The sequence below is a fragment of the Ursus maritimus genome, unplaced genomic scaffold, assembly GCF_017311325.1.
Source record: "Ursus maritimus isolate PB19 unplaced genomic scaffold, ASM1731132v1 scaffold_10, whole genome shotgun sequence".
NCBI classification, from domain to species: Eukaryota; Metazoa; Chordata; class Mammalia; order Carnivora; family Ursidae; genus Ursus; species Ursus maritimus.
Genome location: NW_024423344.1, coordinates 35,613,475 through 35,636,992, shown reverse-complemented (window position 1 = coordinate 35,636,992; position 23,518 = coordinate 35,613,475). Strand labels below are relative to the sequence as shown.

The 23,518-nt window shown below is 37.5% G+C and overlaps 1 protein-coding gene across 3 annotated transcripts in view; it reads left to right on the top strand.

The window, feature by feature from the left end:
- DIAPH3 (diaphanous related formin 3) overlaps positions 1 to 23,518 on the top strand; it is a 475,864-nt gene that overhangs the window by 283,462 nt on the left and 168,884 nt on the right. For all 3 annotated transcript variants that reach the window (XM_040623366.1, XM_040623355.1, XM_040623377.1), the window contains 2 exons: positions 10,119 to 10,243; positions 18,431 to 18,595. In XM_040623366.1, the coding sequence (XP_040479300.1) occupies positions 10,119 to 10,243; positions 18,431 to 18,595 (290 nt within the window). The remainder of the gene's footprint in view (positions 1 to 10,118; positions 10,244 to 18,430; positions 18,596 to 23,518) is intronic.

Here is a 23,518-nt window from a genome sequence, read left to right as displayed (position 1 = left end):
GTAGCACCATCCTCTCGGAGCGTCATGAAACGGTGAGCGCAATTACACAGATTGACATATATATGGAAAGCAGTTAGCATTATGTTGTGGCATGTTTTGGTGTTTAAGGCTTATTGTTGCCGAGCTTATGAAATACCCTTTTCTTTTATCATCACATGCAAATACTAAAGCAATTAAAACTGAAGTCCATCATATGCCTCTGAATGTAAGGAATTTTTATTAAAAGTGACAATTTTAATAAGTCCAATAAATAATTTCAGTGGACAAAATAAAAATGTGACCTCCATTAGGTTGTAGAGACGTTATATTGTGGAGGAAGCTGTTGTTACAGTCACAGACTCTGAAGTTAGACAACTGGGGTTCAAACCCCAGCTCTGCCCATTGCTAGAGGTATAACCTTGGATGAGTTCCTTATCCCCAGTGGGACTCAGTGTTCTTACCTGTAAAATGGGGATAATAGTTGTACTTAATTCAGGAGTTTGTTGTGAGGTTATAGGTTAATACGTGCAAATAGTTATAAAGCTTGAATAGCACACCATAACGACTATGTAAATATTCTCTGTATTTGCTGTAGTTGTAGCTGTTGTTTTTCAGTGATTATTTCGTATTGACACACATCTGCCTATTCTATCATTAATGATGCAGATAAACGCGAGTCTCTGTGTATAATTATGTAATTTTAACATGTATTCTCAATAGTTATTTGAACAGATCCCAACTGTGCCTTGCCTGAAACTTATGCAAACATTAGAATTTCATAGATCTATGTTATTGAAAAATGTATTTCCTTTTCTAAGAATTAAAGAACGATATACATATAGGAAATTGTACAAATCTTAAATGCACAACACAATGCATTTTCACTGGTTGAGCATACTAGCATAGGGAATGTAATTTGGAAAATGAGTTCTATTTTCCTTCCTCTGCTTCAGCCTGAGTCACTATTTTTATTTCCTGTTTTGAACTTTGATAGAAAGATTTCTTTTGAAAGAGGGCTTCTATTAAAAAGCTATAAAAAATAGCTAGGGTCCAACAGCTCTTCCAGCAACTTGGAGCTTATTTTTTTTCTGGAAGTGTCTGCATGTCTGCATGTTATTTAAAAAAACAAGTTTACCAACCTCGAATTATTAAGGGACTAGTTACTTGGAAATGTTTTCCATTTCCATATGAAAATACGAAATATGAACGAACACTTAAGATAAATGATACAAGTGATAGAAACATTGAGAAAGGTATTTATTTGCCTGCGTAGAAAAATCTAAAGAAAATATGTTCTGGATAATCTTCCCCCCTCCCCTCAGAAGAGGTAATCTTCAAGTACAGATTTAAAATTGATCAGCAATGAGACTCTTGTCATGTAAACACGTGTGGCACTGTTAAGACAGTTTCTCAGCAGCTGTCTGTCAAACTGTGTATTTTAAGGAAAAAAGTACTAGTGCTCATTAATGGTTTTGGGTATGTTTTGACCCCATAAGGAAAGAAATCTTTGCAAAAAGTTTATTGAATTCTCACTGTATAGCAAACAAGGTGCTAGGCACTTGAGTCAGTAAGGATCAGACCTGATGAGTGAAAAAATTTTCACTTTGACAGTGAAAAATGGAACAGTGGCCCAAAGATGGATTCATTCATTATTTTATGAGCCATTTCATGAGTGCCTCCTTCTGTCCAGGCACAATTTGGAAGACTGGATAGAGCCGTGAGCGCAAAAGAAAAGTATCTGCTCTTTTGAAGTTTACATTTTCTGGAACATCTGTCAAAGGAGGAAGTCCATGTATATTATGTCAGATGATTAGCTCTGGAATTCTGGAGCAGGGTTTTGTTTTGTTTTTCCCACAGTTAGGGTTGAGTGGTCAGAGAAGCCCCATAGAGAAGGTGGCCTTTGTGAAAAAACACGAAGGAGGTGTGAGGAGGAGGCAAGGCAGTTGGGTGTCTGAGAGAAGCACTCTACAGAGAGCAGCAGTGTAGAAGTCCCAAGATACCCAAATGAGACGGGAACGAGAGAGGGAGGGCATGAGAGGAGATGAGACCAGAAAGGTCACAGATCATATATGACAGGATTCACCATTAGACGGCTTTGACTTTACTCTGAGATGGGGAGCCATGATAGGTTTCGAGCCAGAAGACTGGCATCTGACTTGTATTCTCAAAGGATTGCATTGGCTGCTGTCCTGGGGAAAAATCCAGAAGAACAATGGCAGAAGCAGTGAAACCACTCAGATGCTATAATGATCATCCAGGAAAGAAAGCATGTCAGCTGGGACCAGAAGAAGGTAGCAACAGCGGTGGGAAGTATTCCGATTTTGAAGGTAGAACCAACAGGACTTTATGAGTGGGTGTGTTCGGTATGAGAGAAAGAGGAGTCACAACACCGGTGGTTTACTGAGATGTAGAAGCAGATTCAAGGAGGAAGATAAGTTCCAATTTGAAAATAGGAGTTTAAGATGCCTATGAAATATTAAGGAAAGATTTTCAAGAGGCAGTTGGAATTTAGGGGAAGGATATAGTCCAAAGAAAAAATTTGCAATTTTTCAGGTTTAGAGATACTCCGTTTAGCTTGTGTTGGGCTGCGTGGTCTCTCATAGCCATATATGAAAGTTTGTCTTAAAATTTGCACATCATCCAATCTATACTTAATATTTACCATGGGACACAGTAGAAGGGATAACGTCTCCCTCCCATACGCATGCACACACAACCATTATCCCGAGGGAACGTTTTGAATATTGTGGCAGACGTCTCTATGATGGACCTCTTTTGTGTCATATTTACTGTGTTCTTGCACATCTTATTTGCAAGAAGGAATTTTCAAATTCTGATAGGTAAACATGGTTTATTAAAGAGGTTTGTACCACTGCTGCTGGTTTCTAAAAAGCTGATATACCTTTAACATTCTCTTCATGGTTATAGAAGACCAGGCTGCTTCTATCCCCCGGAGCAGGGAGCAGGGGAAGAGGAGGCGGGTTCAGCAGGACAGACCCCAGGGGGCCCTTTCACTGGGCTGTATTCACCCTCACCTCTGCTTGCTTTCTACCTTACCTCCTTCCAGGTTCCATGGCAGACATAGGCCATTTTCCTGCAGCATGATGTTAAAAAAAGAAAAGAACTACAAAACTCTCATTGCATATAGTACAGTAAATTAGGGAATGCGAGTTAGGACAATTTATTATAAGGGGTCCTGTTAAGAATCAGAACAATGGGGTGAAAGAAAAGCTGAGCAGAGGAAGGCCAGAGCTTGGTGAGGATGACTGGCCACTTGTTTCCCACTTGCTTCTTTCAATTTACCTTTGCCTTTTGCAGACCGAGCTGCAATTTGAGTTTGTGCTTTTCTGTCTTCTTACTTCAGTTTTATACTTTTTCAAAATAATCTTGGGTTTCATAATGCTATTCTAGAACTTAGATTTTGTTAGAGGCCTACTTAATGTGGAGGTTTTTGAAATGCTGCTGAGGTTTTTGTCCATCTTGTCCATCCAGTTTATTGTTTTTTTAACTCACATTTATAAAATACTCTTAGAGTTTTATAAAATACCTTTATTTGGTTGGGAGCCTGAAATGCTATAATGCCTAGTTTGTTGCCCTCGCAAAAGGACTGTGTTTGTGAGCTCAGGAAGGTTCATTTAGTTGAACGTTTGAATTGTTTTATGGTAATAAGTTGTTGTGTAAGCTTTCTTTAAAGAAATCAACTTCCCTGGAATGTATCATGATAGGTAAGAATGAATGTGACATTTCTTAGGATGTTTGTTATAAAATAATAACCAGCATCTCCAGGAGATATTCACAGAGGATTGTTATTTAATTGTAAAAATTACTTACGTGTATGTAATTTCTGCTCTCCTTTCTTGAAATCTTAGTAAGTGGCGGAGGCCATCGCATTACAGAAAGGCTGTATTCGTGATTACTTTAAACTTAAATATTTATGGTTGTGACTTTTAACTTTTATACTTAACACCTCTAATGCATAATTATCATAATGACAAGGCCCTTGAAGACAAACCTGTGTGTTGAATTTTAAGGTTTTAGATATTTACTCTATTAACCTCAAGAGGTTAAAGCTAAATCCAAAATCCATTCCTTCAGCAAATATTTGAGTGTCTGCAGTATGTTATGTAACTGAAGATACAAAAATAAATAAAATATGGTATCTTCCCTCAAGGAATTCGTAGTCGTTTGGGAGAGGAAGACACACACAAAGATAAAAGTAATAGAGGTAGTAATTGCAAAGATAGAGATAATTACCAGGTATGATGGGTGGGGAGGGCACCTCACTAGGGGGCTAGCTAGAGTTTTGACTCTCATTATTATATATGAGTGAGAGTGATCGAGGGGGGCAGTGGACAAGGCAAATAGACGTATTTTTTCCCAGTGTCAGTACCTACAGAGTGGATGAAGAGGGTGGGGGAACTGCAAGCAGGCTGTTGCTCTGAGAGTAAAAAAATAGCAGAACGTGAAACAGGCCAGCTTGTGGGTAGAGCTCAGATGTTGTCATGAAAGCAGTTTACTGGCTGGCTTGAAGCCATCTTTAAATTAGTGTTTGAAAACTCCTAAGTGCCATGTGGAGAAGGCACTGAAGGAAAAAAAAAGGAGCCCTGAGATAAGGATCCCAGCACTTGAATGGTGCTCCAGTGAGCAAGAAATTAAGGAGTGAGCAGGAAATGAAGAGCTGTTTGCCAAGTGAAGTGCCGGGGATGTCATGATTGAATTTGAGGGTTGCAGGACAGGAAAGGGTAAAGACTAGCAGGTTTCTACCGCAGGAAACACAATTCATGGTTTTGCTGCCCACCAAGATGTGGAGATTGCAGAGGAACAGTTGCCTGGGGGCAGACACACATGACATCTGAGGTGACTGAGAGATGCCCCGTTTGATTGAATATTAACTGAGTACAATGCAAAAGTTGAAATTGCCCTTAAAATAATCTAGTCAACTCTGTATGATGATGGCTGAGTTTTGTTACTTCCAAATAATAGAAAGGAATAAAAAGCAAGATTAATTTCTTGGTCAAGGAATGTGACAGTGTTGAAAGATAAAACTCATACACAGGTCACTTAAAGGGACACCAGTAAATTAACACTTCTTTGAGGGTGTACAATTTAAAACTCTGCTGTAGTTGGGTTTCTAATACTATATATACATATATATATATATGTAATCACTGACCTCAAAGAACTTGACACGAACAGTGTGGTTAAAATTGTGTTTGAAGATGTATAAAGTAATTATCTGTGGAAACAGAATTGCTAAAAAAGAAAGACACCAAAGAAATTCTTATACACTCTTTAGTTTTACCCCTTGCATGCCCCACTCATTATTAGCCTGCAATTTGCTCACATCCTTCTCTCTTCCAAGTGTGCTTTGGTCCTTATTTAAAAACCAGTGAAAGTTGGTCACTTAAATCCTCTTAACCATAATGTAGAAATAATGTAACCAGAGACTGCTGATGAAGCATAAATAATGGTTTAGTGGGGTTCCCATCTGTAGAGTAGCTACAAGAAGCATTTTTAAAGACCACTTGCTTACTCTTTATCCTATCAACGTTAAATGTTTGAATATGCCCCAAACAGTCCTACTATTTTATTCTTGAAATAAGCAAATTTTCTTTTTAGACTGACTTCTGCAGCCCTGTTCCTAGCCTGATGATGAGGATTCCTTTTACTTTGAGTCTGCTATTACTTCTTCAGCCTTTAATCTCTTCATTTCTTATCGAGTGCTAAGAATAACACTGCCTCATGCACTCTCCTTAAAAAAAATTCCTTATCCTGTGTTACAGCATTTGATCTTTTATGAAATGCCTATGAGGTAAAAATAAGAGGTAGGATTCTCCCCATTTCACTGATGTGAAAATTAAGCCAGTGAGAAATTGCTTCAAATCAAATGTTAGTAGAATACAGTTTCTGACCCGCTGGGTAACCAAGAATTGGAAAAGGCTCACAGGAGCGCTTCATACAGGCTTCTTTCTTAAGCCTTTCTCTCATCACCCTGGGAAGTGCTCATCACTCACTGGGATGGCTGTGTGTTCCATTTACAAGCAGCTGGCTCTTCTGAGGGCAGCCCGGGCTATTAGACCCTTCTGAGCAACACAACTCAGGAATCAAAAATTTACTTTTTTTTTTTTTAATACCTCCTCACAGGAACTGGAGTTCTGCCTTCTCTCCAGACGTGTACTTCTGTATATCCATGTGGTATATTAGAAATAAGTATTTGGTCATTTTCCACTTTCCTGGTATAGAGCTCCTAAAACCTCTAGAATTTCTTAAGTGATAAAAGTGTACTTTGTATGCTAATGAGATGACTCAGGCAGATTAGGGGGGAGGAGGAACCTAGCTAGCTCCTGGATGAGGTCTGGTCACCAGAGGCAATGAGCATGTGATTACAGGGTTAGAATTATCAGCCTACCCTCTCACCTCCAGCGGCAGGGGAAGGGGGCTGGAGGTAGATTTGAGTCACCAGTGACCGATGATTTGATGCCTGCGTCATGAAGCTTCACTAAGAACTCTGAAACAATGAGGCTGAGGAGGCTGGGGTATATTCATAGAAGCCATGGCAACTCTGTACCACCTCCCCACCCCCATTCTTTGTTGTATGCATAGCTTCCCTTTGGCTGTTCCTGAATTTGCATCCTTTATAATAAAACTGTAATAGCAGGTATAGTGTTTTCCTGAGTTCTTAAAACATCAAATTATGGAAAATAAGTGGGGTAGGGGCATGGAAAACTCTGAATCTATAGCCAGTTAGGCAGAAGTGTGGGTTATGGGTGGTCCCTGGGTCTTGTGATTGTCTTCTGAAGTGAGGGCAGTCTCATGGAGCTGAGGCCTTAAACTCCATGGGGTCTGCATTAACTCCAGGTACTTAGTGTCAGAATTGAAGTGGAAGACTACCCAATCGGTGTCAGAGAATCAGAGAATTGATAGGTATTGGAACGTTGTATTAGGTGTTAGGGGGAAAAAAAACCCAGCAGCGTTTCCTCCCAATGTTTGCCTTGTGCTTTTTGTTACATTGGAGTCCCTTAGACTTTTATTCGTCCTTTCTGTAGGTATTTCCCAAGTGTGATGTGTATGTATAACAAATAGGATTAGTGGACTGAAAACAGATAGTATTTTAAGCATGTGGTTTTGTTCCATAGTGTATTAACACATTAAGTTGAAATGTTCATTTAAAAAATATGGTAGCATATCTATGTGTCATCCAGCCATCCGTCCAGAATGCTTACATCTAGTCCCCTGAGTTTGGCCATATGTGGATTACTTGTGATTGCACGAGGCAAGATTACACAAAAAGACAGTCATTGTGTGAAAGCCACATCTGTGTACTTAAACATTGTTACTGACAGATAGGTAGCAGTTGTAAAAATAAAATCTCTGTAGAGCAAAACAGTTAAAAATGTTAAGTCTGGAATTTAATTGCCTGAGTTCGAATTCCGACCTCACTACTTTTAGTTGTTTGACTTTTACTCACTCAACTCTAGTTTTGTTATCTGTAAAATGGGATAATAGCAATATCTATTTCATGATTATCTTGTGAAGATTTTATTTATTTTTTTTTTAATTTTTTTTTAAAGATTTTATTATTTATGTGACAGAGAGACAGCCAGCGAGAGAGGGAACACAGCAGGGGAGTGGGAGAGGAAGAAGCAGGCTCCCAGCAGAGGAGCCCGATGTGGGACTCGATCCCAGCACGCCAGGATCACGCCCTGAGCCGAAGGCAGACGCTTTAACGACTGCGCCACCCAGGCGCCCCTTGTGAAGATTTTAAAAACTAATGAAAGATCCAGGGCACCCGAGTGGCTCATTCGGGGAAGCGTCTACCTTCGGCTCAGGTCATAATCCCAGGGTCCTCGGATCGAGTCCCACATTGGGCTCCTTGCTCAGCGGGGAGTCAGCTTCACCCTCTCCTTCTGCGTTCTCTCTCTCATAAATAAATAAACCTTTAAAAAAATTAATGGAAGATGCTTAAGACAGGACCTCAGGACACTTAGTACATTTTAGCCACTGCTACTATTATCCCTACTACTACCATTACAACTGTCACTCCTGATATTATACTATTAATAGGCTTGTTTTGAACCTGATTTACAGCATAAAGTGGTTGTACAGCTTATAAACTGTTCTGAGCACGTATTTACTCAAAATGATTTTATGTGTTTTTGAACTCGTATTTATTTAATGAGAAGTTTCACAGTTAAAGGAAGTATAAAAATGAACCACCTGTAAGATTTCTTGAGAAATGATAGAGGAAATGCTAATGAAATATCAGACAAGAGATCAAATAGACTAGGAGAGCAAAGGGAATCTCTTCTTGTAGTGCAGATACAGAACTTTGAAAAAGGCAAAAAAAAAAAAATTGGAAATGAGAAGAATAAATGAAACACCCCAGGCCTAATTAAATAGATGTCTTGGTTGTGAATAGTTGACAAACAGACATAAAATTGCAAGAGCAGAGCATAGGAACCATGCGTTACCGTCACGAGCAATGTACAGCAAGATTTGGGCACTTGAGTTAAATAGATTGAATTAATGCGCTAAATGCTGTCATGATAAAAATATTTTATGCACTCTTTTATTTGTGTTATTATCTTAAACGTAAGGCTGACAGAAAGGGGAAACATGAGTAGCACAAAACTAATAAGAAAATACGCACTAATATAACTTCAAGATGGCTTCACTAGAGTGGGAGCCAAAGGTTAAAGTCCTATCACTCTGGGCACAACTAGTATATGTGGCTCTCTGAAGAGTTCATTCATTGGCCTCATTTTACATTGGCGCCTGGGTGGCTCAGTTGGTTAAGCGTCTGACTCTTGATTTCAGCTCAGGGCATGATCTCAGAGTCCTGAGATTGGGCTCTCTGCTCAGTGGGGAATCTGCTTCTCTGCCCTTCCCCCTGCCCCCTGCTCCTGCTTGCAAGCTCTATCTCTCAAATGAATTAACAACAACGACAACAAACCACTGTATCTGAAAATCAGCCTGCTAATTGACTTTACAACAAAGTATGTTAAGGTTTTATTAACAGCTATTGTGTTAGAATAGCAAATGTTATTTTGTAGGCGGCTAGTTTAAAACAAGCTCTCCATGTTCTTATGCAACATTGTTTTTCATGCTTCCCTACTATTCCATTTTACTGAGCCAAGACTGTAAATATGTATTTTTTAACTCAGTCCCATTTTGTTGGGCACTTAGGTTGCTTTCCAAAGGTATTCCTATTCTTACAGGTGAGACCTGACTTTTGTATCCGTTCCTCAGGATTAATTGGAAGCCTAAACATGGTAGTGTACTTAGAATTATTATATGCATTTTTAAACATTATTTCATATAGTTCATGGTAATGGGAAGCAAAAGAAAAAAAAGTTTTAACCAAAATTCATCTGAACCCCCAAATTGGGTTTGAGTCACTGTATCTTTATATTTTGTGAATTTTCCTTCTTGATATCATCTAAAATTATGCATAGATTTTAGGCAGTGATTCTTCAGTGTCCTGCTGGGTGACCAGTATGTTCTGATGGGGTCTTTGTGCCCTGCTCTACCACTTGTTCCTTCCGTGCACTGTGAGAGCAACTCCCCGTCAAGGAAGGGCAATTGGTATTAGATAATAAACACAGATTGTGCTCAGGGTACCAGTAAAGAAAATGTGACATTCGTTCTACGTGTTGCTCAGGTAGCTTCTGATACCTTTTCATTCTTATAGATTAGCTTGGACAACAGAACACTGTCTTCCCTATCTTTTCCACGTACTTCTGTTTTCCTCTCAAGAGATTGTGATTTTTGAAAAATGTTAAAATTGTATTGAAATGGGTTTAATGTTTAAGAGTCTATATTTCCTCTCTTTTTCTGAATAGACTGATTATTTTGTAGTGTTTATAGAGGTCAAGGGCTCTAATTTTAAACAAAACTCTAATAAATGTGGTTTGTTTGTGTGATCATTTCCTAAATTTCATCTTGTTTTTTAAAATACGGAACTTTCTTTATTTTTGCATTTGAAAATTTAAAGGTTTAAATAAATTTGTAAATTTATCTTTAGTAGAATCTTACTTTATTATTGTAAGGTTTTTCACAAATGTTTTGTTCCTAGAGTGTTTTACCTCTTATATATTATAATTTTGTCCTTTCAAGGCATTTAATATACTCTCTTTTAGTCTCTGTAGAAACGCTGGAAAAGAATTTGAAGCAGATGGGAAGGCAGCTTCAACAGCTTGAGAAAGATTTGGAAACCTTTCCCCCTCCTGAGGACTTGCATGATAAGTTTGTGACAAAGATGTCCATATCCTTCTGATATCTAAATAACATAAGTCACTAGTCAACTAGAGTTACAATTTATTTAATGTTGTAGGTATATTTGCATAACCAGTGGTTATTCTCTAGTGCCAAATAGCAGTTTAACTTTTGCTCTCTTGCAGGGGAATTTATCAGTGTGTTTACCTATCATGAATAATACAGAAATGTATTCTACTTTCATTTTTTTTAATCAGTTTGAATATTTTCTCTCCTCTTTTCCCTTCCATTTGCCCTGTTTCCTTCTGATGTTCATGGCATGTTGAAAGGACGTGAAAACTCAGTTTGAGGAAGTTCGATTCTAACGTCATGATGTGATTTAGATACTTTTGAAATGTTTCAGGAAGGAAGTAAAGATTTTATAAACTGGTATGATTAGTCAGCTTAATTTCAAGGGTTGGTACAGAAAGTTATCTCATGTTCCAGAAACTTTAATATTTCCCTTAGAAATACTGGCTGGTTCCAAAATCAAAACGGAATTTGTCGTGATCACTACTTGTATAGGGTCTTCTCCAAACCCAAGATAAAATCCCTGTATGCGCCTGTGTGTGTGTGTGTGTGTGTGTGTGTGTGTGTGTGTGTGTATAGATGAGACTTGTGTCCTGCTTCATTTAAGGTTTCTTTTGAATTCGATTATCTTTGGTTTCACTATGTGGCTTAATCTCTAATGAGTAATTGAAGTAATAAACTTTTTTTAATTTCCTGAAATGAATGTTGAGTTGCTTTGCAAACCATTCTGTGAGATTAGAGACTGATATCTTTTGTGTTATAATAAAGTATTACTGCTATGCATTATTAAAATCCCATATGGACCTCAGAATTTTATATGAAAGGATAACCCACTTCCAATGAGCTCTTATAAATAGACACTCCTAATATTTTAAACTGAGATACTTGAAATAAAATAACTACTTTTCCTTGTTCCATGTCTGCTCCCCTGAGATTTAGCAAATCACAAAATTATTATTTGGTTTATCATAGATTTTATTGTATATGTTTTCAGCTTAATTGTGAATTAGTTCAATTTTTAGCTTTCTTCCCTGTCTCTTTTGGGAAATATAAAAAGGCACTCCAGCAACAATCAATTCAGGCTAATGTGTTTGTTTCCATTCCTATCTTTCCTACCCATCCAGTTTCTTCTTTTATTAGGTAAAGCACCATTATCACTACATTTGAGAAGGGTTTTTTTTTTTTTTTCAACTAAAGGTGAAATCTGTATTTACCCATCAAAAATAAATAAATAAACGCTTTCGCAGCCCCTTCTCATCTGGCAAAGTATGCTTTTTGAAACTAAATTGGTTATTGCAGAGTTGCATTAGCTTCCTCATTCTTAGCTCCCCCCAATCATTTTATCCTGTTAAAATATTCATATGTGACAGTTTATTTTAATCATTAAGCACTGTTAATTGAAGTGCTTTCATTGTTCCCTATAGAGAGAAGGCATTGTAGGAAAGGGTTTACTTGCATACAGTTTCTGTGAGCGTACTAATTAGGAGGCTCAGGTTTCTGGAACCTATAACCTAAGATAAATTCGTGAGCTTGGAGTGAAGGTGGTAGAATCCTGCTCAGCAGATGATCCCAGGACCTATGCATACTTCTATTCATGTCGGTGTCTTGAAAGGTATGCAGCTCGTAAAAAGCAACCAGCAGGAAATCAGAAACAGGAAGGATGATGCTTTGTTGGAAACAATTTTTCATTCTGAGTACAATTATACTCCATGGACAAGAAAGCTACTACATCCTGTCGCTAAATATCACAACCTAGAAGCCTCTAATGAACTGATTAGCATTCATGTATCTCTTGGAAGTCAGATATATGAACAGTTGGTGCACTTTGCTATTGACAAAGCTTATAATCATAAATATTCTTTGCTGAGATTAGATTGCACTCGTTTGCTTTTCATCTTGGTTAGACATACTAGTTTCGAAGTAATTAAATTCATTCATTGCAAAGCTTTGTTTACTTTAATTAGGACTGACAACAAGTCACATTTTGAATATTAAATGGATTTATATAGATCTTATTAAAATGGCAAATTGTGTGCTTCTTATCAGATCTTAGAAAATGAAAGAATTTGGAAACTAAAATGCGCAATGAATAAAAATGTATTCAACTAAAGTTTGGGTTAGTAACGCTCAAACTTTATGTTTTAAGTTTTAGTGCTTATTAGTTAAAACATCAAATTATTTGGTTCATCAATTCTGAAAGAATATGTGTATTATCTAACTTGTTAGGGATGCGTTTTTACAAGTAGATATTTAAACAATCATGACTTAGTAACTTAAATAATCTGTTAATTGAATTGTTTTAAATTATAATGGAATTTTGTTGTATGAAATTTCACTATTAGCGTTCAATTATAGTATATTGTAATTTTATTCTTCCAGTGCATGCTTTTTATTTATATATGCTACTGAGTATAAAAATATGAATTTAATACATCCTTTAAAATGCATGTACAATTATTTCATATATTCACATTAACTTTTTAGTAATAATTATGTTACTTTCCCGTTGCTAAGCCTGGGTCAGAAATATAATTGGAGTTGGGGATTTCCGCTGTAAGTATTTGCTTGAAAAATGTGGGACACGAGTTTGAGGCAGGGCCACCAACATAGTTATATGCAAACTATTACATGTGAAGTGTGCACACTTAGCTCTTATACGTGAGAAAATTAGGAAAAAAGCCAGGATTTGTGTCATGTGATGCCTATTTGTTTCTTTTGAACTTTGGATTCTAGAATACTTCTTATTTTAAGGAAAATAACAAATAGATCTTAGAGCATTGCCCTTGAAGTTCTCCTTGCCCAGGATTTACCTTTTCTTCTCTTCTTATCCCATCTCCTGAGTTTCTTACAAAAAAATCATTTTGACAGTTAAATATTTTTGTATTTGTCACAACTTATGTTACAATTACTTGGCTTTTTCCCATGTTATAGTCTTTAAATTTCTTCACTGCAATCCTACTCTATTTTCATACTTTTTTTTCTTTTTCTTGTAATAGCAATGTGTCAGGCACTTTTGAAATTATTACGTAGATGCTAAAACTATTCCAATAAATTCCTTGAAAGACTTCGGTCTTATATCTGTATTCCACACTGTGTAAAACACATCTTTTAGGTAAAGGAATTCAGTACATTTCTGTTTAATTGAACAGTGGTTAGAAAGTAAAATAGAGGAATGGGATCTGTGAAATATAAACTCGTATAATATGTGTCCATTTGCAAGAGTCGGAGTTTGGGTAGTTGGGTGATTTGTAATAGATTTTTCTCTTGAATTTCTCTCTCTCCCTCTCCTTCCTCCCTCTTCTTTCCTTCCTTATCTTCCATTTATATTCTTTTATTATTATTATAATAATAATTTTTTTATTATATTATGTTAGTCACCATACAGTACATCCCTGGTTTTTAATGTAAAGTTCGGTGATTCATTAGTTGCGTATAACACCCAGTGCACCATGCAATACGTGCACTCCTTACTACCCATCACCACGAGCTTTTAAAACTCAGATGACAGTATCCAGGTCCTCATCCAAATTGGTAATGATCTTTGCCTTCCCTGAGGTCTCATTGTGCTCATAGAGGGGCAGCACTTGGTGCTCACGGCTGTTTTACAGTTACACACCAGTTGTTCCAGGCAATGTCACCCTAGCCACGACTTCCGCAACAACCCAACATAAAAGAGCCTCTCTCAGTCTGTATAATACTATATGCTTTTATTTTCATCATCATACTTATCACTCTCTGACTATCTCATGCATTTACTTCTTTATCCTCTGTCCCCACTCTCCAGAAGGTATGTTTCATGAAAGCAGGGATTCCGCCTACCTCGTTAACTAGTGTTTTCTCTGTTGCCCAGAAGAGTGGAATGCAGTGGAGCTTAGTGAATACTTACAGAATGGCTGGCTGGCTGCCTGGCTGGCTGCCTGGCTGGCTGGATCCTGAGTACTTAAGAAGATCTATAAAAGGTATTAGACATAGAGGACCGATTGAAGCTGGTCCTTGTAAGATGTGTTAATGGAAGTAACAGATATTCCCCCCTTGCTGGGGGAAGCACAATGATCAGGGCAGGACATGAGCCTGAATGTGGGATGGATTTGTGCTGGGTAGTTTCACCATCTCTTAATGAGAGACTAGCCCGTCAGTAATGATGTAGAGTGCCTCATTAATGTAACCATCTATTCTGTCCTATCCGACAATCATTTTAAACTGAAAATTAATTTGCCTATTTCGAAAATTGTTTCTGTTCAATCACAATTTTGCCATTCTTGTGGGTAATTCCAGTTATTCAAAGCTCCACTTCATTCCTTTGGGAGCAAATTGTTTCATAGATAACAATGATAAGAAAATTAACTTAGAAAGCTCTCTAGCTGTTAAGACAAGACCATGTCATTTCCATGGTTTTGGCTCTTGGTTTTCTTTCCCATCACATCTTTTTAGTTTATATAGATTTGTAGTATTTTTATTAAGAATGTTCAGGCGGGCGCCTGGGTGGCTCAGTCAGTTAAGCGACTGACTCTTGCTTTCGGCTCAGGTCATGATCTGATCCCTTGTGAGATCAAGTCCTGTGTCAGGCTGTGTGCTGGGTGTGGGGCCTGCTTAAGATATTCTTTCTCGGAACCTGGGTGAAGTAAGCGGTTAAGCACCCGACTCTTGCTTTCAGCTCAGATCTGATCTCAGGGTCATGAGATGGAGCCCCACGTCCTGCTCCGCACTCAGTGGGGAGTCTGCTTGAGTTTCTCTGCCCTCTGCCCCTGCACCCCCCCTCAAATAAATAAATAAATCTTAAAAAAATCTCTCTCTCCCTCTTCTCCCCCATGCACGTTCTCTCTTGCTTTCTCTCAAAAAAAAAAAAAAAAAGATGCTCAGGCATATTTCTAATGTTTTATCTACTTGTGGTTACTACCCAAAAATATTGTAAGTGTTGTTGGACAATACTTACAGCTTTATTTTAACCCGTTGACCAAATTGATTCTTTTTAAAATATTTTATTTGAGAAAGAGAACACACAAGCCGGGGTGGGGGGGATGGTGGGTAGCAGCTGAGGGAGAGGGAGAAGCAGGCAACCCACTGAGCAGGGAGCCTGATGCAGGGCTCGATCCCAGAACGCTGGGATCATGACCTGAGCTGAAGGCAGACGCTTAACCAACTGAGCCACCTAGGCGCCCCAACCAAATTGATTCCTGAGAATGGGCGTATTCCCAGGTATTAGGATAAAATTACTAGTGTTTGTGAAGTGCCTATTATTAAAATGCAAAGCCTTACCATGTGGTGAGGGAGAAGAAAAGGAGTAGCTTTAGGACCATACAATTAGAAACACCCCCTAAAGTAGTATACTTAGCGTGTTGTCCAGCACACCTACTTTTCAGGGACTCTCTTTGCCCTTAGCATTGCATCCAAATTGTATGTGTGTGAATGCGTAGATGTAAAAATTTTTGAATGGAAATTCCATGGCTTTCATCGCATTTTTGAGGAGGCCTGTTACCCTTGCCACCAAAGTTTAAGAATGATGGCACACTAGGGGAAAATGAATAATTGGCACCGATGTAGTGGCAGGTGAGTAGACTTAATGCAGCCAAGAAGACAGAGCAAGGCATCATCTGCAGAAGGGCTCACAGAGGTGACCATCCTCTAGAAACGTGGCAGGAGCAAAGCACGAATAGGGAATTGGACTAGAAGGAAAAACTCAACTCTTTTCCAGCAGAGTAAATGGATTACAAATGCTGTGTGTTCAGTGGAAAGAACTTACAGCCGTAGAGATGAGAGAAGAAGGCTTTGTGGGAGAGGAAGAATTGAAGGAAGCTTTGACTGATATGTTTGGACAAGCAAAGGCAGAAAACAGTTTCTCTTTTAGACAAGAGTCGAGGATGTAGAAATAATCCACATGGATGTAGTCTGTATCTGGGACATAAATAATTTTAGGTGAGAGTTATAGATTGAATAAATAAACCAGTGTTGATTTCTGACCTTACTGTATAAATGAAGGAATGATTATTTCACATTACAAATGAATCACCATATGGTCCATTTAATGTTAGTTCCTGAATGTGTTTCAAATGTGGTTTTTTAATTTACATAAATTCACTTTATAATATTTCATGAATATGGATATTTCCTAAGACAAAGTGGAAATCTGTCACGTGTGACTGTATTGTTACAATTTCTTGTGATTTTGTGATTTGAGTAATTATACAAAATCTTTTGTTTTTTATCCAAGCATTAAGAAATGATACCACACATAAATTCATCAACCACTGCTACTATTCTGATCTAGATTCTAGAAAATATAAGGAGGCATTTTGCTATTCAGATGAATATAAACTGAGCCACAGAAAGATCTATAGATTTTCTTAAGGTTGTTAAAAAATATATCAACTCTTGCATTAGAATCCAGACTTCCTACATTCTCGTTTATTCTTTTTTTTCCCCCCTAAAATACTATATATAAAAGTAAGAAGAGCCTAGTGTGGGGGAAGAAAGAACCAGCATAGAAGGGTAGTAGGTAATCTGTGGTCTGACCTAACATGGGCCCAAGTGAGCTGTGATTGCCTGGAGCGCCTTTCCTTTTGGGGAGCTTGGGTTCTAATTTTGAGACATTTTCCAGGCCCCTGGGATGTCACCACCCACCTGGCACTAGTGCCACCTCTTTCTTCCTCAAAATAAAGGGCCCAGGTCAGTTTCCTTATTTCATCTTCCACTGGGGAATGCTCTGATCAGAGGAATCCTATCTTTTGAAATTATGGAAAATCTTTCCTTTAGGTTATAAACATTCCGTGTTTGGTTTTCTTGGTCTGAATCTAGTTATTCTTATTACTGACTTTAAAAAAAATTATACCAATATCTTTATTTATTTACTTATTTATTTATTTTACATCAGAGGCATAAGATGGCTCTGATAAGCTTAATTCTATATGTTCCATTTCTTTAAATGTCCCAATTTAAAGGAGCCATTGAGGATTATGAACGATGCTCTTAACAGAGTCATCTTTTCAGAATGAGATGTATCTAACTGCATTAGTGATTTGTCACAGCACAAAGGAAATGGAATGTTTTGTTTAAAAAAATGTTTTCTAATGGCATCACTACATTCATACTGTTAGTCTTCTGAAAAATCAGTGTGCTTTGAACTGTTGTCATGAATGAGAAGAACATTTCTATATGTGCATGGGTGTGTGCCAGATCATAATTTTAAATCATGCAGTGCATAGAATAAAGTATGCACCAATTTTCCAAAGAAAAGTTAAAACATGAAGTTACATAATATTTGAAGTTTTCAAAAATATTTGAAGTTTTCAACGTAACTCTCAAATTATTTTTCGATTGATTATAGAAACTTAAAGCATAAAATGAGTAAGTGAACAATAAAGATACTGTTTACATTAACTACTAAATGCTATTCATTTCTCTAAGAACTTTGCATTATAGACTCATTTAGTCCTCGCAGCAGCCCTGTGAAATGGGTGGTATTCTCATTCCCATTTTACAGATGAGGAAGTTGTAGCACAGAGAGATTGAGACACTCGTCCACAGCCAACTACCACCAGCTGCAGGAGCCTGAAATTGACCCCAGTTGTCCAGTTTAACATCTATGTTCAGTGCCCATGCAGTTGATTTCAATATCGTCGAAATCAATTTCGGGTACTGAGCTATACTTAAAATCCTATTGCATAATCTGAATGACATAGATACGCAAATTGGAAGTAGAATTTCCTTGAAATATTAAATAGATGTCTAACTTTTCTGATAATTTTGACAGAGTTAAGAGATTGAATTTAAGGGGCGCCTGGGTGGCACAGCGGTTAAGCGTCTGCCTTCGGCTCAGGGTGTGATCCCGGCATTATGGGATCGAGCCCCACATCAGGCTCCTCCTCTATGAGCCTGCTTCTTCCTCTCCCACTCCCCCTGCTTGTGTTCCCTCTCTCGCTGGCTGTCTCTATCTCTGTCAAATAAATAAATAAAAAAAATCTTTAAAAAAAAAAAAAGAGAGAGATTGAATTTAAGATTTCTCTGCTGTACAGGATAGACTAGGTTATAAGAACAGTGAACTGTTAGAGGTAGTTTTGGCATTTCGGAGATGTGTAATCATGACTAACAATTCAAACATTGGACTCACGGGTTTATTTTTTTTTCTAAAACATTACTTTGTAAATTTCTGAATCCCTTAACTATAACATACAGCTTTGTTATCAGTGCAAAAGAACAATATGAGAAACTTTTAAAGTTACATGAAAATATGGAGAAGTTATACCAGAGTATGATGGGATACTATGCCATTGATGTGAAGAAGATGTCCGTGGAAGACTTTTTTAATGACTTGAATAACTTCAGAACCACATTCATGGTATGTTAAAAATTTTTAATTTGTTTTTTAAAAAGGTGTCTGTGTCTATACTATTGCATTGATGATTAATTTCATTACTTTATTCCACTCTTGTTGTCTGTAGTAAAACCTACCTTTCCCGATGTTGAAAGTTAGCTTTAAAAATTTCAGATTTTAATACTTTTGAAAAATATTTGGTTTGTTCTCCTTTTGGCCTTCCCAACATTAAGCTGTAATCAGAAATTTTGATTGAAAATGTGACAAATTCTAAAGTTTTTCATAAAGACTCCCCTCCTGGCCAATTGTAGAGCACTTTTGTAATATGTTTTTGGCTATGAATTTGTTCCTTTATACTTCAGATCAATTTGTATTTTTGTGGTATAATTTTACCAAATTCCATGAAGCTCTTATGAAGCTTTTTTTTTTTTTTCCTTAATGCATTGTACAATAAGCTACCTGCGATTTGCCTTTGAATGGATTTTACATTCCTAGGGTTTCCTTTAGATACTTTAATAGGGAGGTCAGGTCTTTGATGTGGAATCCTTTCATTTAGGCATTAAAAAGATCTTTTGAAAAGTATTAGCTGATTAGATGAGGAAAAAAACCACACACATATTAAAGTGCGAAAGCATTGTTGCCTCCCTGGGGAAACTGGCGATACATTTCTGCAACAAAAAATTATGTTATTCTTAATAGATGGGTAAGTCATTTCTCTCTTTCAGCAAATGTTTGTGGGGATTAAAAAGTTTTGAAGGGTAAAGAAAAAACTTGAATTTTAAAGAAGTGGTTCTTTTTACTCTCAAGAAAAATATATTGCTGAATTTATTGGACTTGGTTATAATCATTTGGTTATGATGAGATAGTCCTTTAATAAAAACTCAATACTTTAAAGGAAAACTGGTCTACAATAAATACATATTTGCTCATAGCTTTAGTTTTTCCCTCCACAAATTCAAAATGATTCTTTAGTTTTTCACTACCAGAAGTGGAAGAAGTGGATTTGACTGATAAATAATATTTATTATGTGCTTATATGTGTGATATATTGTACAGTGTATTTAAATTTTATATCTTACTATACAGGCTTTGCAGTCTGGGAGAGCTAGATTTGGACCCCACACTAGTTATGTGACTGTGAACTGACATAACCTTCCTGAGCCTCAGCTTCCATATTTGTAAATAGAAATATTAATTCCTTTCTCATAAGAGTGTTTATTAAACCAGCTAATATATATTAAGTATTTTTATCACAGCCCCTTGCACATGGTAGGTGTTTAATAAATTAGTGTGCAGTGAAGGATTAACTTAGTAGGCTTGAGGTATTCCAACCCTGCATATTTCAAAGAAAGTACTAGCCCTCCTCTGGCTCCTGGGAGATCACCTATAAGCCCTTGGAATACTCTGTCTCATCAGGATGTCTTTGTATGCCTGGGGCCTTGGACCAAACTATAGATTTTGCTAGAAATGTGATTTATGGGGGCACCTGTTTTTGTTCACCTAAAGCCCTGGACTGCACTGTTCAGTTTCTCCTCTATAGGGAGCTAGAAGCCGAGCAGCTAAGGTTGGCCCATGTGGAAGATCCATGCCTACGTGACTGGCCTTCCCAATAAAACTCTTTACACCAAGGCATGGGAGAGTTCCCTTGGAGTTCTGCCCTTTGCATGTGTTGTCACACATCATTGCTAGAATAATGGAACTCCTCTGGGAGAAGTCAGTGGTGATTTTAATCTGTGCCCTTTCACTGTAGTAAACTGCAACCATGAGTACAAGAGCTTTTGTGAGTTCTGAGTCCTTCCAACAAATTATCAAACCGGAGGGTGGTCTTGGGGACCCCTGACACAATTATGCATAAAAGTATAAAATAGATATATGAAATAATAACACCTATCATATATTGAGTGTTTCATGAACAAGATGTTCTTCCAAATGCTTTATGTATGTTATCTCAATCTTCATAAGAATTTTCCACCTTTCACTGTTACCATGTCTCTGTGACACAGAGATGGAACATACCTAGCTTAGTGTCATTTAGCTACAAAAATGGTAGAACTAGAATATGAACCCACACGGGCTTCCTCCAAGAGCCTGTGCAATTAAATGCTATGTAGTGCTCCCTCTCATGTTTTATAGCTTGTGTTCTCTTTTACAAATAAAATCACTGACATAGGAAGGGTTTTCTAATGGAACCAGGGCCACACTGCTTTTAAGCATTTAGATTGGCATTTGAATCAAGTATAATTCCAAATTTTCCTAAGATCTGGTAGGATTAGAGGGTTTGGGGCCTTCTGGGGGTAACTTGGTCATTGTATTACTAAGTGGTAGGCAGAGGGAGAAAGTGTTTGAATGGAGAAGTATTCAAAAGAGGAGATAATAGAGTGACAGCTATACTTTGTCTATTTCAGAGTTTATGTGGGTCCTAGAAATGTTGTCACACACGCATATGCACATTGTACTGCATTAACCTCATTAGAGCTAAACATAAAAAATATATTTTATTTAAATGAATAATTCAGAGAAGAAATTTTTTTGGTTAAAAATAAAGAAGACTGTAAGGGAAGTGGTTATATCAAGGTGGTGAAATTTGGCACACAAAATTTATTCTTTCTTCCTTTCTGGTAAATATGGTTATATTGCTTGAATTTTAGACAGTGTATGTTTAAAAAGATGACAGTGTCAATATTGGCAAAAATTTTTGACAAATGTTTTGTTTTCTCAAATTCTTCTGATCCCTTATGTTACTGTTTAATTCCACACTATTCAACTTTGAAAATCCAGTTAACTTCACTGAATCGGTGTGAAAATTTTAGCAACAGATGTAGAACTTTAATGTGTTGAAGGTCTGTTCTGGAAAGTCATATCAATACAATAGGCAAAAAAATATATTTCCTTTTTAAGAAAAAAACTGGTAAGATACATTTATGTTGTTACTTTATCCACTGGCATTTAGGAATACTCCTGGTCATGAGTGAGCAAATAAAAGTGGAGGTCCACTTTGTATTATATGCATGGAGCTGAAACCACTGTCCTCATTCCATACCTACCCCCTCTCCCAACTATGGCAGTTTTCCATGGAATGTTTTCTCCCAAGTTCAGATCATTCTACTTATGGTTCCCTATGCCTGGAGCATTCTGTCCATATTTAGCCTGGCAAAATTACTATACTCACCCTTCTGCTCCCTGCTCAGACTTCGCTTCATCTAGTAAGACCTGTGTCTATCTTGAAATATTCTTTGTTTCTCTGGTGTAATTCATGGCATTTATCTATTACTCAACAAACAGATAAATTTGTTGAGTAATAGATAATCTCATCTACAATGGGTCCAGGCTTTAATAGTGAATATATATAGTGCTAGCCAAGTGCCAGGTGTCCTAGAATACTGAGGCTTGGAGAGATTGTGACTTGCCAGCAATTGATGGAGCTGAGGGGCTAACACCGGAAGTCTTGCACCAGTCTCTGCCTTATATGGCTGAACTCTATTAATTCCTGTTAAACATGGAAATCACATTTAAATGACTAAGAGGACTAATCTGAAACTCAATACCTCCCCAAAATAAAAAATGTGGCCACTTTTAATAGTGATTTGGTTTGTGAGTAATTTATCCAAAAATATTTATATTTTAGAATTGCCCCAGAATTTACTCATAAGCAATTAAAGCCTGGCTCATTTTTATTTAAAGCCTTTTACTGTACCTTTTACCAACTCGTGTAATCTCTTACCAGTGTCACTAAGATTTCTTAACTACTTTGTGTCAATATAGCTGTTCAGGTTCGTTCATTCATTCATTTATTTATTTTTCCTTTCCTTTCTGAGAGCCCCTACACAATAGCTAAAGAAGGAACATCTGTTCTAGACTGCTGCCTCAAGCCATGTAGACCAAGGGTGAAAAGTTCCACGATCACGTAGCTTCCTCTGAGGAGCACCTGCTCATTGTGACAGCAGCTTACCTCACCTCTTTTCTAGTTGGAGATTCTCAACCGGCAATTAATTTATTGTTGTTTTAACAATCTACTCTAGGTAGATGGTGTTTCTATATAGAACTGATCAGTTTCCAAGAAATAGGGAGTAAGTTTCCATTGTCATCTTTTATATAGCTTTATTTTTATTACCATCTTCAACGGGACAAATCCAAAAACAACTGCCACTAATCGAGTGCCTGCTTCTTGCTCAACTCCATGCTGAATGCTTTACGTGTGTTATCCAATTTTGTAGAATGTCACCCGTGTGGTAACTGGGGGGTAGAGAATCTCAGTGCCTTTGCAGAAGGCTTCAGAATTGGTAGGGGTAGGATTTGAATGATAGCCTGCCTGACTACAAAGCCTGTACTTTTGAAAATATTTCCAAGTAGACTGTTGCTCAGAGAGTTTGGAAGAATTGTTCAAATATGATTTTTAAGGGCATTTTTGGTAACTTACTAGAGAGAATCAGCACAAGACTTAATTTCCTCACTCCTTGATAGAATAACTTTCTGTCTACATTGATAGGTTCATGGTAGAAGGATGTTTGCTGGTCTGGTTCTATTTCAAAACATAAAATATTCTCTTTTAAAATGAGAGGACTATTAATGTACCCCAAGGCTGGGGTGAGAGTTAAGGTGAGGGGTAGAGAGTCAGCACCTTTCTGTAATAGATCTTTCTTTCCTGTAGGAGAGTTCAAATTGGAGATACCAGGTAGGAACACTTGACCCCACATGGTAGGCTGAGTAGATCTGTGTCCTCCCAGGCATCAGGCTTTACAAGTGAAGTCCGTGCCTTCAGTTATGTAGTGTCGTAGAACAGTAATCATTGTTTTCCACTTGTGACTGGTTTTAGACACATTGTTAGGGGCAATTACCAATGCACCCCATTACTCACAGAGGTCAGTGCTTCTACAGGATGAATTGAGCCCATTATGGAATTCTTGTTGGCTTTTACTAGGACCCTCCACCCCCACCTTATTCTACCTA